The sequence below is a fragment of the Tachyglossus aculeatus genome, chromosome 3, assembly GCF_015852505.1.
Source record: "Tachyglossus aculeatus isolate mTacAcu1 chromosome 3, mTacAcu1.pri, whole genome shotgun sequence".
NCBI classification, from domain to species: domain Eukaryota; kingdom Metazoa; phylum Chordata; class Mammalia; order Monotremata; family Tachyglossidae; genus Tachyglossus; species Tachyglossus aculeatus.
In genome coordinates, this window is record NC_052068.1 from 28524954 (window position 1) to 28538951 (window position 13998).

General features: G+C 45.7%; 1 protein-coding gene across 2 annotated transcripts in view; it reads left to right on the plus strand.

The window, feature by feature from the left end:
• Positions 1-7491: 7491 nt before the first annotated feature.
• LRMDA (leucine rich melanocyte differentiation associated) overlaps positions 7492-13998 on the plus strand; it is a 1241311-nt gene continuing 1234804 nt past the window's right edge. For both annotated transcript variants that reach the window (XM_038744414.1, XM_038744415.1), the window contains exon 1: positions 7492-7572. In XM_038744414.1, coding sequence (XP_038600342.1) covers positions 7543-7572 — 30 coding nt within the window. In that variant the 5' untranslated portion in view covers positions 7492-7542. The remainder of the gene's footprint in view (positions 7573-13998) is intronic.

Consider the following 13998-nt stretch of genomic DNA (forward strand, 5'->3'; position numbering starts at 1 on the left):
TGATACTCATCATCTTAAAAAGGAAGACACAGCCTGATCATTAAATAGGCTGGAGAACATCCCTACTTCAGGGAGTTTATGACTACAGACTGAAAACTCTAGGACTGAGAGCTCTGAGCTAGTGTTGGATCTTGTACACTTTCACTCTCAATTTTTCTCCTTCATGAAGTTCAGGTGCTTGTCCATACTGAGCTAGTGCAGACGAGGTATTTGTGGGAGAAGAACTAGGAGAAATGGCTGTCAATTAAAGTGCTGCATAATGGCAATGATGAAGTGGCATCTGGAAATAGCTTTGCCCTGTGTGAGTTCCTTTTGGCTTTTCTCTGACTCTCAATGCAGAGGATATATGCTCCCCGGGCTTCTCCTGGAAACTTTAAAACCTGAATTCGCTTGGGGGTAAACCTATAGACACTTCTTCACATATTACCCTGAACCTAATGGGTTCAACCTCAGGCTCTTGACATTTACCTGTGAAACCAGAATTGTTGGAAGATGGGGTGGAAGTTAGCTAGGGAAGGAACACTAATTTGCACAGTATTCCAGTTCTCCAGGTGGCCAGAATCTAAATAGCAGCATGGTTTAGTGGAAAGAGTCCAGGCTTGGGAGTCAGCGGTCGTGAGTTCTAATCCCGGTTCTGCTACTTGTCAGCTGTGTGACTTTGGACAAGTCACTTTACTTCTCTGTGTCTGTTACTTCATCTGTAAAATGGGGATTAAGATTGTGAACCCCACCTGGGACAACCTGCTGACCTTGTATCTGTCCCAGCACTTAGAACACTGCTTGGCACATAGTAAGCACTTAACAAATACCATCATTATTATTAAATAGACTTCTGCTCTCTTTTCTCCTCTCTCTTTCCCTCCCCCCCATCACAGAGATGGGAGGCAGAGTCCTAATAAAAATAACTGTACTTTTTTAAGTACTTACTAGACACCAAGAACTGAGGTAAAGATGAGATAATCAGGTTGGACACAGTTCCTGTTCCACGTGGGGCTTACATTCTAAGAGGGAGATAGAACGGTTATTTAACTCTCATTTTACAGATGAGGAAATGGAGGTGCTAAATTAAGTGACTTCCCCAAGCTCACACAGCAGGAAAGCGGCAGAGCTGGGATTAGAACCCAGCTTTCCTGGCTCCCAGGCCTGTGCTAATTTGGTGGCGTGGTTAGAGCTGTTGCTTGTTATATCACATGGTCAGTTGTGACACTCAGGAAAGACCTCCCCAAACCCCGGGAACGTCTCAGCCACAAGCCAGACCACGTGATGAGGTGTTGCCACACACACTTCAGGACAGTTGACTGTGTGGAGACAGTCCAGGGGTTCCTGAGGACCCATGCAGTTGTCACCTTGTATTGTGGTGCCTTCACACCTTTGCTGCAGTGTACCTCATTGTAACGCTTAGTCATGCCCATGCTTAACAAATACCATTATTATTATTACTACTCCTGCCTTCAGGACATCTCCATCTGGATGTCTGCCCGCCACCTAAAGCTCAACATGTCGAAAACTGAACTCCTTGTCTTCCCTCCCAAACCTTGCCCTCTCCCAGACTTTCCCATCTCTGTTGACGGCAATACCATCCTTCCCGTCTCACAAGCCCGCAACCTTGGTGTCATCCTCGACTCCGCTCTCTCATTCACCCCTCACATCCAAGCCGTCACCAAAACCTGCCGGTCTCAGCTCCGCAACATTACCAACATCCGCCCTTTCCTCTCCATCCATACCGCTACCCTGCTCATTCAAGCTCTCATCCTATCCCGTCTGGACTACTGCATCAGCCTTCTCTCTGATCTCCCATCCTTGTGTCTCTCCCCACTTCAATCCATACTTCATGCTGCTGCCTAGATTATCTTTGTCCAGAAACGCTCTGGGCATATTACTCCCCTCCTCAAAAATCTCCAGTGGCTACCAATCAATCTGCGCATCAGGCAGAAACTCCTCACCCTGGGCTTCAAGGCTCTCCATCACCTCGCCCCCTCCTACCTCACCTCCCTTCTCTCCTTCTCCAGCCCAGCCCGCACCCTCCGCTCCTCTGCCGCTAATCTCCTCACCGTACCTCGTTCCCGCCTGTCCCGCCATCGACCCCCGGCCCACGTCATCCCCCGGGCCTGGAATGCCCTCCCTCTGCCCATCCGCCAAGCTAGCTCTCTTCCTCCCTTCAAGGCCCTACTGAGAGCTCACCTCCTCCAGGAGGCCTTCCCAGACTGAGCCCCTTCCTTCGTCTCCCCCTTGTCCCTCTCTCCATCCCCCCCACCTTACCTCCTTCCCTTCCCCACAGCACCTGTATATATGTATATATGTTTGTACATATTTATTACTCTATTTATTTATTTATTTATTTTACTTGTACATATCTATTCTATTTTATTTTGTAGTATGTCTGGTTTTGTCTTCCCCTTTTAGACTGTGAGCCCACTGTAGGGTAGGGACTGTCTCTATATGTTGCCAATTTGTACTTCCCAAGCGCTTAGTACAGTGCTCTGCACACAGTAAGCGCTCAATAAATACGATTGATGATGATGATGATACCCCAGTGCTTAATACAGTGCCTGGCACATACTAAATGCTTAACAAATACCATTATTATTATTACCCCAGTGCTTAGTACAGTGTCTGTAACATAGTAAGCACTTAACAAATGCCATTATTAAATACGATTGAATAAATGAATATTTATTTATTTATTTTACTTGTACGTTTATTCTATTTATTTTATTTTGTTAATATGTTTTGTTTTGTTGTCCGTCTCCCCCTTCTAGACTGTGAGCCCACTGTTGGGTAGGGACCGTCTCTATATGTTGCCAACTTGGACTTCCCAAGCACTTAGTACAGTGCTCTGCATACAGTAAGCGCTCAATAAATACGATTGAATGAATGAATTATTATTATATTATCCCAGTGCTTAGTACAGTACCTGGCACACAGTGAGTGTTTAACAAATAACATAATTATTTTTATTATTACTATTATTATTACCCCAGCGCTTAGTACAGTGCCTGGCACATAGGAAGCACTTAACAAATGCCATTACTATTATTATTATTATTACCCCAGCGCTTATTTATTAGTAAACACTTAATAAATACCATTATTATTATTAGAGAAGCAGCGTGGCTCAGTGGAAAGATCCCGGGCTTGGGAGACACAGGTGGTGGATTCTAATCCCGCCTCTGCCGTTTGTCTGCAGTGTGACTTTGGGGAAGTCACTGAACTTCTCTGTGCCTCAGTTCCCTCATCTGTAAACTGGGGATTAAGACTGTGAGGCCCCATGTGGGACAACCTGATTACCTTGTATTCCCCCCAGCGCTTAGAACAGTGCTTGGCACATAGTAAGTGCTAGAACAGTGCTTTGCACATAGTAAAGGCTTAACAAATGCTATTATTATTATTATTATTAACAAATATCATTATTATTATTTCCAGTGCTTAGAACAGTGCTTCTCACATAGTAAGTACTTAACCAATGCCATTATTATTATTATTACAGTGCCCGGCACATAGGAAGTACTTAAAACCCCTAATTATGAGGATTATTATATGTACATAAGTGGCTCCTGGCGACTGCCTGGTTCCTCTCCCTGGCCCCGGGGGAAGCGAGGGTTAAGAGGGATAGGGAAGCAGCGTGGCTCAGTGGAAAGAGCACTGGCTTTAGAGTCAGAGGTCATGGGTTCAAATTCCGGTTCCAGCACTTGTCAGCTGTGTAACTTTGGGCAAGTCACTTAACTTCTCTGGGCCTCAGTTACCTCATCTGTAAAATGGGGATTAATAATAATAATGGCATTTATTAAGCACTTACTATGTGCAAAGCACTGTTCTAAACACTGGGGGGGGTACAAATCCGCCCGCCTTACCTCCTTTCCCTCCCACAGCACCTATATATATGTTTGTACATATTTATTACTCTATTTATTTTACTTGTACATATTTATTCTATTTTATCTTGTTAATATGTTTTGTTTTGTTGTCTGTCTCCCCCTTCTAGACTGTGAGCCCACTGTCGGGTAGGGACCGTCTCTATATGTTGCCAACCTGTACTTCCCAAGCACTTGGTACAGTGTTCTGCACACAGTAAGCGCTCAATAAATATGATTGAATGAATGAATGAATGAATGAATCAGGTTGTCCCACGTGGGGCTCACAGTCTTCATCCCCATTTTACAGATGAGGTAACTGAGGCACAGAGAAGTTAAGAGACTTGCCCAAAGTCACACAGCTGACAGTTGGCAGAGCCGGAATTAAGACTGTAAGCCCCATGTGGGACAACCTGATCACCTTGTAGTCCCCCAGTGTGCTTCGTACCTAGTAAGCACTTAACAAATGCCATTATTATTCTTATTACTAAAAAATATAATCATTATTATCATTAACAAATATCATTCATTCATTCAATTGTATTTATTGAGTGCTTACTGTGTGCAGAGCACTGTACTAAGAGCTTGGGAAGTACAAGTTGGCAACATATAGAGACGGTCCCTGTCCAGCAGTGGGCTCACAGTCTAGAAGGGGGAGACAGAGAACAAAACCAAACATATTAACAAAATAAAATAAATAGAATAAATATGTACAAATAGAGTAATAAATACATACAAACATATATACACATATACAGGTGCTGTGGGGAGGCGAAGGAGGGGGAGAGGAAGGAGGGGGCTCAGTCTGGGAAGGCCTTCTGGAGGAGGTGAGCTCTCAGTATCCCCCCATCTTACCTCCTTCCCTTCCCCACAGCACCTGTATATATGTATATATATACATATTTATTACTCTATTTATATATTTATTTTACTTGTACATATCTATTCTATTTATTTCATTTTGTTAGTATGTTTGGTTTTGTTCTCTGTCTCCCCCTTTTAGACTGTGAGCCCACTGTTGGGTAGGGACTGTCTCTATATGTTGCCAACTTGTACTTCCCAAGCGCTTAGTACAGTGCTCTGCACACAGTAAGCGCTCAATAAATACGATTGATTGATTGATCATTATTATTTCCAGTGCTTAGAACAGTGCTTTGCACATAGTAAGCGCTTAACCAATGCCATCGTTATCAATCAATCAGTCGTATTTATTGAGCACTTACTGTGTGCAGAGCACTGTACTAAGCGCTTGGGAAGTACAAGTTGGCAACATATAGAGACAGTCCCTACCCAACAGTGGGCTCACAGTCTAAAAGGGGGAGACAGAGAACAAAACCAAACACACTAACAAAATAAAATAAATAGAATAGATATGTACAGGTAAATAAATAAATAGAGTAATAAATATGCACAAACATATATACATATATACAGGTGCTGTGGGGAAGGGAAGGAAGTAGGATGGGGGGTTGGAGGGGGGGACGTAATAATCATTATTACAGTGGCCGGCACTTAGGAAGCGCTTAACAAAAGCCCTAATTACGAGGATCATCATCATCATCATCAATCGTATTTATTGAGTGCTTACTATGTGCAGAGCACTGTACTAAGCGCTTGGGAAGTACAAATTGGCAACATCTAGAGACAGTCCCTACCCAACAGTGGGCTCACAGTCTAAAAGGGGGAGACAGAGAACAAAACCAAACATACTAACAAAATAAAATAAATAGAACAGATATGTACAAGTAAAATAAATAAATAAATAAATAGAGTAATAAGTATGTACAAACATATATACATATATACAGGTGCTGTGGGGAAGGGAAGGAGGTAGGATGGGGGGATGGAGAGGGGGGACGTAATAATCATTATGATTATTATTACAGTGGCCGGCACTTAGGAAGCGCTTGACAAAAGCCCTAATTACGAGGATCATCATCATCATCATCAATCGTATTTATTGCGCACTTACTATGTGCAGAGCACTGTACTAAGCGCTTGGGAAGTACAAATTGGCAACATATAGAGACAGTCCCTACCCAACAGTGGGCTCACAGTCTAAAAGGGGGAGACAGAGAACAAAACCAAACATACTAACAAAATAAGATAAATAGAATAGATATGTACAAGTAAAATAAATAAATAAAAAAATAGAGTAATAAATATGTACAAACATATATACATATATACAGGTGCTGTGGGGAAGGGAAGGAGGTAGGATGGGGGGATGGAGAGGGGGGACGTAATAATCATTATGATTATTATTACAGTGGCCGGCACTTAGGAAGCACTTAACAAAAGCCCTAATTACGAGGATCATCATCATCATCATCAATCGTATTTATTGAGCGCTTACTATGTGCAGAGCACTGTACTAAGCGCTTGGGAAGTACAAATTGGCAACATCTAGAGACAGTCCCTACCCAACAGTGGGCTCACAGTCTAAAAGGGGGAGACAGAGAACAAAACCAAACATGCTAACAAAATAAAATAAATAGAATAGATATGTACAAGTAAAATAAATAAATAAATAAATAGATAGAGTAATAAATATGTACAAACATATATACATATATACAGGTGAGAAGCAGCGTGGCTCAGGGGAAAGAGCCCGAGCTTTGGAGTCAGAGGTGAGGGGTTCAAATCCCGGCTCCACCAGTTGTCAGCTGTGTGACTTTGGGCAAGTCACTTCACTTCTCTGTGCCTCAGTGACCTCATCTGTAAAATGGGGATGAGGACTGGGAACCCCATGTGGGACAACCTGCTCACCTTGTAACCTCCCCAGCGCTTAGAACAGTGCTTTGCACATCATCATCATCATCAATCGTATTTATTGAGTGCTTACTATGTGCCGAGCACTGTACTAAGCGCTTGGGAAGTACCAATTGGCAACATCTAGAGACAGTCCCTACCCAACGGTGGGCTCACAGTCTAAAAGGGGGAGACAGAGAACAAAACCAAACATACTAACAAAATAAAATAAATAGAATAGATATGTACAAGTAAAATAAATAAATAGAGTAATAAATATGTACAAACATATATACATATATACAGGTGCTGTGGGGAAGGGAAGGAGGTAGGATGGGGGGATGGAGAGGGGGGACGTAATAATCATTATGATTATTATTACAGTGGCCGGCACTTAGGAAGCGCTTAACAAAAGCCCTTATTACGAGGATGGTGAGAAGCAGCGTGGCTTTGGAGTCAGAGGTGAGGGGTTCAAATCCCGGCTCCACCAGTTGTCAGCTGTGTGACTTTGGGCAAGTCCCTTAAATTCTCTGTGCCTCAGTGACCTCATCTGTAAAATGGGGATGAGGACTGGGAACCCCATGTGGGACAACCTGATCGCCTTGTAACCTCCCCAGCGCTCAGGACAGTGCTTTGCACATAGTAAGTGCTTAATTAATGCCACCATCATCTGTACAGTGCTCTGCACATAGTAAGCGCTCAATAAATACGATTGATTGATAAGGGGCTCCAGGTGAGCTCCTGGTTGCTCTCGTGGGCCCGGGGGAGGCGAGGGTTAAGGAGGGGGCGGCGCGGAGTGGTGCTTTGGGCGAGCACAGTTGGTGGTTCCGCCTTTGCATCATCTGACCAGCGGCCTGGGGGCCGCGTGGGGCAGGACAGGCCGCGCTGCGCGCCTTTCCGCGCCCTTCCGCGCCTCGTGCGGCCCACTTTCCCTCCCGCTATGGCGGGACCTGTGCTCAGCGGAACGCAAGTAAGTCACCCAGGGGGGCGGGGGGCCCGCTGACCCCTTTCCCCCCCAGTAATAATAATCATGACTTTTGTTAAGTGCTTACTATAACAATAATAATAATAATAATGGCATTTATTAAGCGCTTACTATGCGCAAAGCACTGTTCTAAACACTGGGGAGGTTACCAGGTGATCAGGTTGTCCCACGGGGGGGGGGTCACAGTCTTCATCCCCATTTTGCAGATGAGGTCACTGAGGCACAGAGAATAATAATAGTGTTGGTATTTGCTAATCGCTTACTATGTGTAAAGCACTGTTCTAAGCGCTGGGGAGGTTACCAGGTGATAATGATAATGGCACTTATTAAGCGCTTACTATGTGCATAGCACTGTTCTAAGCGCTGGCATCATGTTGTCCCACGGGGGGCTCACAGTCTTCATCCCCATTTTGCAGATGAGGTCACTGAGGCACAGAGAATAATAATAATAATGTGGGTATTTGTTAAGCACTTATTAAGTGGAAAGCACGGTTCTAAATGCTGGGGAGGTTACCAGGTGATCAGGTTGTCCCATGGGGGGCTCACAGTCTTCATCCCCATTTTGCAGATGAGGTCACTGAGGCACAGAGAATAATAATGATAATGTGGGTATTTGTTAAGCCCTTCCTAAGTGGAAAGCACTGTTCTAAATGCTGGGGAGGTTACCAGGTGATCAGGTTGTCCCATGGGGGGCTCACAGTCTTCATCCCCATTTTGCAGATGAGGTCACTGAGGCACAGAGAATAATAATAATAATGTGGGTATTTGTTAAGCACTTACTAAGTGGAAAGCACGGTTCTAAATGCTGGGGAGGTTACCAGGTGATCAGGTTGTCCCACGGGGGGCTCACAGTCTTCATCCCCATTTTGCAGATGAGGTCACTGAGGCACAGAGAATAATAATGTGGGTATTTGTTAAGCACTTACTAAGTGGAAAGCACTGTTCTAAAGGTTAATAATGGCATTTTTGTTAAGCCCTTACTATGTGTAAAGCACTGTTCTAAACGCTGGGGAGGTTACCAGGTGATCAGGTTGTCCCACGGGGGGCTCACAGTCTTAATCCCCATTTTGCAGATGAGGTCACTGAGGCACAGAGAATAGTGTTGGTATTTGTTAAGCGTTTACTATGTGTAAAGCACTGTTCTAAACTCTGGGGAGGTTACCAGGTGATCAGGTTGTCCCACGGGGGGCTCACAGTCTTAATCCCCATTTTGCAGATGAGGTCACTGAGGCACAGAGAATAATAATAGTGTTGGTATTTGTTAAACACTTACTATGTGTAAAGCACTGTTCTAAACGCTGGGGAGGGTACAAGGTGATCAGGTTGTCCCACGGGGGGCTCACAGTCTTAATCCCCATTTTGCAGATGAGGTCACTGAGGCACAGAGAATAATAATAGTGCTGGTATTTTTGTTAAGCACTTACTATGTGTAAAACACTGTTCTAAACGCTGGGGAGGTTACCAGGTGATAATAATAATGGCATTTATTAAGCACTTACTATATACACAGCACTGTCCTAAGTGCTGGCATCATGTTTTCTCACGGGGGGGGGGGGGGCTCACAGTCTTCATCCCCATTTTACAGATGAGGTCACTGAGGCACAGAGAATAATAATAATAATGTGGGTATTTGTTAAGCACTTACTAAGTGGAAAGCACGGTTCTAAATGCTGGGGAGGTTACCAGGTGATCGGGTTGTCCCACGGGGGGCTCACAGTCTTAATCCCCATTTTACAGATGAGGTCACTGAGGCACAGAGAATAGTGTTGGTATTTGTTAAGCACTTACTATGTGTAAAGTACTGTTCTAAACGCTGGGGAGATTACAAGGTGATCAGGTTGTCCCACGGGGGGCTCACAGTCTTAATCCCCATTTTACAGACGAGGTCACTGAGGCACAGAGAATGATAATAATAATGTTGGTATTAAGTGCTTACAAAGTGCAAAGTACTGTTCTAAACGCTGGGGAGGTTACAAGGTGATCAGGTTGCCCCATGGGGTGCTCACAGTCTTCATTCCCATTTTACAGATGAGGTAACTGAGGCATAGTCTTCACAGACTCCGTCCTCTCCTGGTTCTCCTCTTATCTCTCCGGTCGTTCTTTCTCAGTCTCTTTTGCAGGCTCCTCCTCCCCCTCCCATCCTCTTACTGTGGGGGTTCCCCAAGGTTCAGTGCTTGGTCCCCTTCTGTTCTCAATCTACACTCACTCCCTTGGTGACCTCATTCGCTCCCACGGCTTCAACTATCATCTCTACGCTGATGACACCCAGATCTCCATCTCTGCCCCTGCTCTCTCCCCCTCCCTCCAGGCTCGCATCTCCTCCTGCCTTCAGGACATCTCCATCTGGATGTCCGCCCGCCACCTAAAGCTCAACATGTCGAAGACTGAGCTCCTTGTCTTCCCTCCCAAACCTTGTCCTCTCCCTGACTTTCCCATCTCTGTTGACGGCACTACCATCCTTCCCGTCTCGCAAGCCCGCAACCTTGGTGTCATCCTCGACTCCGCTCTCTCATTCACCCCTCACATCCAAGCCGTCACCAAAACCTGCCGGTCTCAGCTCCGCTCCGCAACATTGCCAAGATCCGCCCTTTTCTCTCCATCCAAACTGCTACCCTGCTCATTCAAGCTCTCATCCTATCCCGCCTGGACTACTGCACCAGCCTTCTCTCTGATCTCCCATCCTCGTGTCTCTCTCCACTTCAATCCATACTTCATGCTGCTGCCCGGATTATCTTTGTCCAGAAACGCTCTGGGCATGTTACTCCCCTCCTCAAAAACCTCCAATGGCTACCAATCAATCTGCGCATCAGGCAGAAACTCCTCACCCTGGGCTTCAAGGCTGTCCATCCCCTCGCCCCCTCCTACCTCACCTCCCTTCTCTCCTTCTCCAGCCCAGCCCGCACCCTCCGCTCCTCCACCGCTAATCTCCTCACCTTACCTCGTTCTTGCCTGTCCCGCCGTCGACCCCCGGCCCACGTCATCCCCCGGGCCTGGAATGCCCTCCCTCTGCCCCTCCGCCAAGCTAGCTCTCTTCCTCCCTTCAAGGCCCTGCTGAGAGCTCACCTCCTCCAGGAGGCCTTCCCAGACTGAGCCCCTTCCTTCCTCTCCCCCTCGTCCCCCTCTCCATCCTCCCATCTTACCTCCTTCCCTTCCCCACAGCACCTGTATATATGAATATATGGTTGTACATATTTATTACTCTATTTATTTATTTATTTTTTTACTTGTACATTTCTTTCCTATTTATTTTATTTTGTTGGTATGTTTGGTTCTGTTCTCTGTCTCCCCCTTTTAGACTGTGAGCCCACTGTTGGGTAGGGACTGTCTCTATGTGTTGCCAATTTGTACTTCCCAAGCGCTTAGTACAGTGCTCTGCACATAGTAAGCGCTCAATAAATACGATTGATTGATTGATAGAGAATAATAATGTTGGTATTTGTTAAGTGCTTACTAAATGCAAAGCACTGTTTTAAGCACTGGGGAGGTTACAAGGTGATCAGGTTGTCCCACGGGGCGCTCACAGTCTTAATCCCCATTTTACAGATGAGGTAACTGAGGCCCAGTGAAGTGACTGGCCCAAAGTCACACAGCTGACAAGTGGTGGAGCTGGGATTTGAACCCATGACCTCTGACTCCAAAGCTTGTGCTCTTTCCACTGAGCCACACTGCTTCTTGGTTAAGCATTTAGTATGTGCCAGACACTGTACTAAGCGCTGGGAGAATAATAATAATTATGGAATTTATTAAGCACTTACTGTGGGCCAGGCACAGTACTAAGCGCTGGGGTAATAATAATAATGGTATTTAAGCATTTAGTATGTGCCAGGCACTTTATTAAGCACTGGGGTAATAATAATAATAACGATGGTATTTAAGCACTTACTATGTGCCAGGCACTGTACTAAGTGCTGGGGTAATAATAATGGTATTTGTTAAGCGCTTACTATGTGCCAGGCACTGTACTAAGCGCTGGGGTAATAATAATGGTATTTAAGTGCTTACTATGTGCCAGACACTGTACTAAGCGCTGGAGTAATAATGGTATTTGTTAAGTGCTTACTATGTGCCAGGCACTGTACTAAGCACTGGGGTAATAGTAATGGTATTTGTTAAGCGCTTACTATGTGCCAGGCACTGTATTAAGTGTTGGGGTAATAATAATGGTATTTGTTAAGCGCTTACTATGTGCCAGGCACTGTATTAAGCGTTGGGGTAATAATGGTATTTGTTAAGCATCATCATCAATCGTATTGAGCGCTTACTGTGTGCAGAGCACTGTACTAAGCGCTTGGGAAGTACAAGTTGGCAACATATAGAGACAGTCCGTACCCAACAGTGGGCTCACAGTCTAAAAGGCTCACAGTCTAAAAGCACTCACTAAATGCCAGACACTATACTAAGCACTGGGTTAATAATAATAACAGTATTTGTTAAGCATTTAGTATGTGCCAGGCACTGTATTAAGCGCTGGGGTAATAATAATAATGGTATTTAAGAGCTTGCACTGTTCCAAGCACTGGGGAAGATACAAGGTAATCAGGTTGACCTACGTGGGGCTCACGGTCTCAATCGCCATTTTCCAGAGGAGGAAACTGAGGCACAGAGGAGTGAAGTGACTTGCCTAAAATCATACAACTGACAGGTGGCGGAGGCAGGATTAGAACTCACGACCTCTGACTCCCAAGCCGAGGCTCTTTCCACTAAGCCACGCGCCTTCTCTGCCCGTGCCAGCTGGGGGAGAGGGCCCAGGGAGCCAGTCCTGGGGCCAGGCAAGGGGGGGAGGGACCAGGAGCAGCTTCCTCTAATTCCTGGGCTCCACCAAGCCCCCAAACTAGCGACATCCCCCTCCTCCATCCTTCCAATCAATCAATCAATGGTATTTATTGAGCGCTTACTGTGTGCAGAGCACTGTACTAAGCGCTTGGGAAGTACAAGTTGGCAACATATAGAGACAGTCCCTACCCAACAGTGGGTTCACAGTCTAAAAGGGGGAGGCCAACTCCCTATTGGCCAGATCCCGGGGCGAGGGTGAGAAGCTGGTGCCAATTTGGGGCACTACCTTAGCCCCCTGAAATCCCCCTCCCTAGTCTGGACTGAGCCCCCTCCTTCCTCTCCCCCTCCTCCCCATCCCCCCCGCCTTACCTCCTTCCCCTCCCCACAGCACCTGTATATATGTATCTGTTTGTATGTATTTATTACTCTATATTTATTTTATTTGTACATATTTATTCCATTTATTTTATTTTGTTAATATGTTTTGTTGTCTGTCTCCCCCTTCTAGACTGTGAGCCCGCTGTTGGGTAGGGACCGTCTCTATATGTTTCCAACTTGTACTTCCCAAGTGCTTAGTACAGTGCTCTGCACACAGTAAGTGCTCAATAAATACGATTGAATGTGTGAGCCTACTGTTGGGTAGGGACTGGCTCTATGTTGCCAACTTGTACTTCCCAAGCGCTTAGTACAGTGCTCTGCACACAGTAAGCGCTCAATTGATGATTGATTGATGATGATGATGAATGAATGGGGCGGCAGCCACTTTTGGGCAGGGATTCTCTCTCTCTCTTACTGTATTTCCAAGCGCTTGGTACAGTGCTCTGCACACAGTAATCGCCCAATAAATACGATTGAATCCCAGTGTGGGCAGGGATTATCTCTATTGCTGCATTGTACTTTCTAAGCGCTTAGTACAGTGCTCTGCACACAGTAAGGGCTCAATAAATAGGATTGAATCCCTGTGCGGACAGGGGTTGTCTCTTTATTGCTGTATTGTACTTTCCAAGCGCTTAGTACAGGGCTCTGCACACAGTAGGCGCTCAATAAATATGATCGATTGAATGAATGACAGGCGGCTCCAGTACGGCTGGCCCGACCTCAGCGGCTGAAACTATCAGTTCGAGATAAACCCGTAAACGCACCTGTTCCGTTTTTTACACTCTTTTCCCCATTCCATGCATTCCCCTCTGGGAATGGAGTGAGAAAAGGGGGATATCTCCTTCTTCCAAAGTGTTTCCTGGGAAGTAGTCAGCACGTGTGTTCATAACGCACGTGGAGGAGATAAATACTTCTCTCTCTCCCTCTACACACACCGCAGTAAAAACTTCAGGCAGGGAACTGTCCTCTAAGGATAAACTCTATCCTGGGGGTCAGGGCGAGGACTGCCTTCTCTCTAGCCAAATACTATTAACCCTTTGTTTTGTTCCATTAACCCGTCTTCTGCTGCCTGGAGTTCTTGCCACTGCACTTCTGGAAGACGGTTGACATCCTCCTGGATTTCGAGAGTCTAAGTGGGATCAGATACAGTGAGGGGGAAAGTAATTGTCTGTTGGCTATGAAGAGGGAGGACGTTCCAGGCCAGAGGCAGGGCATAGGTGAGGGGTCAACGCTGACATAGATGAGAATGAGATACAGGGA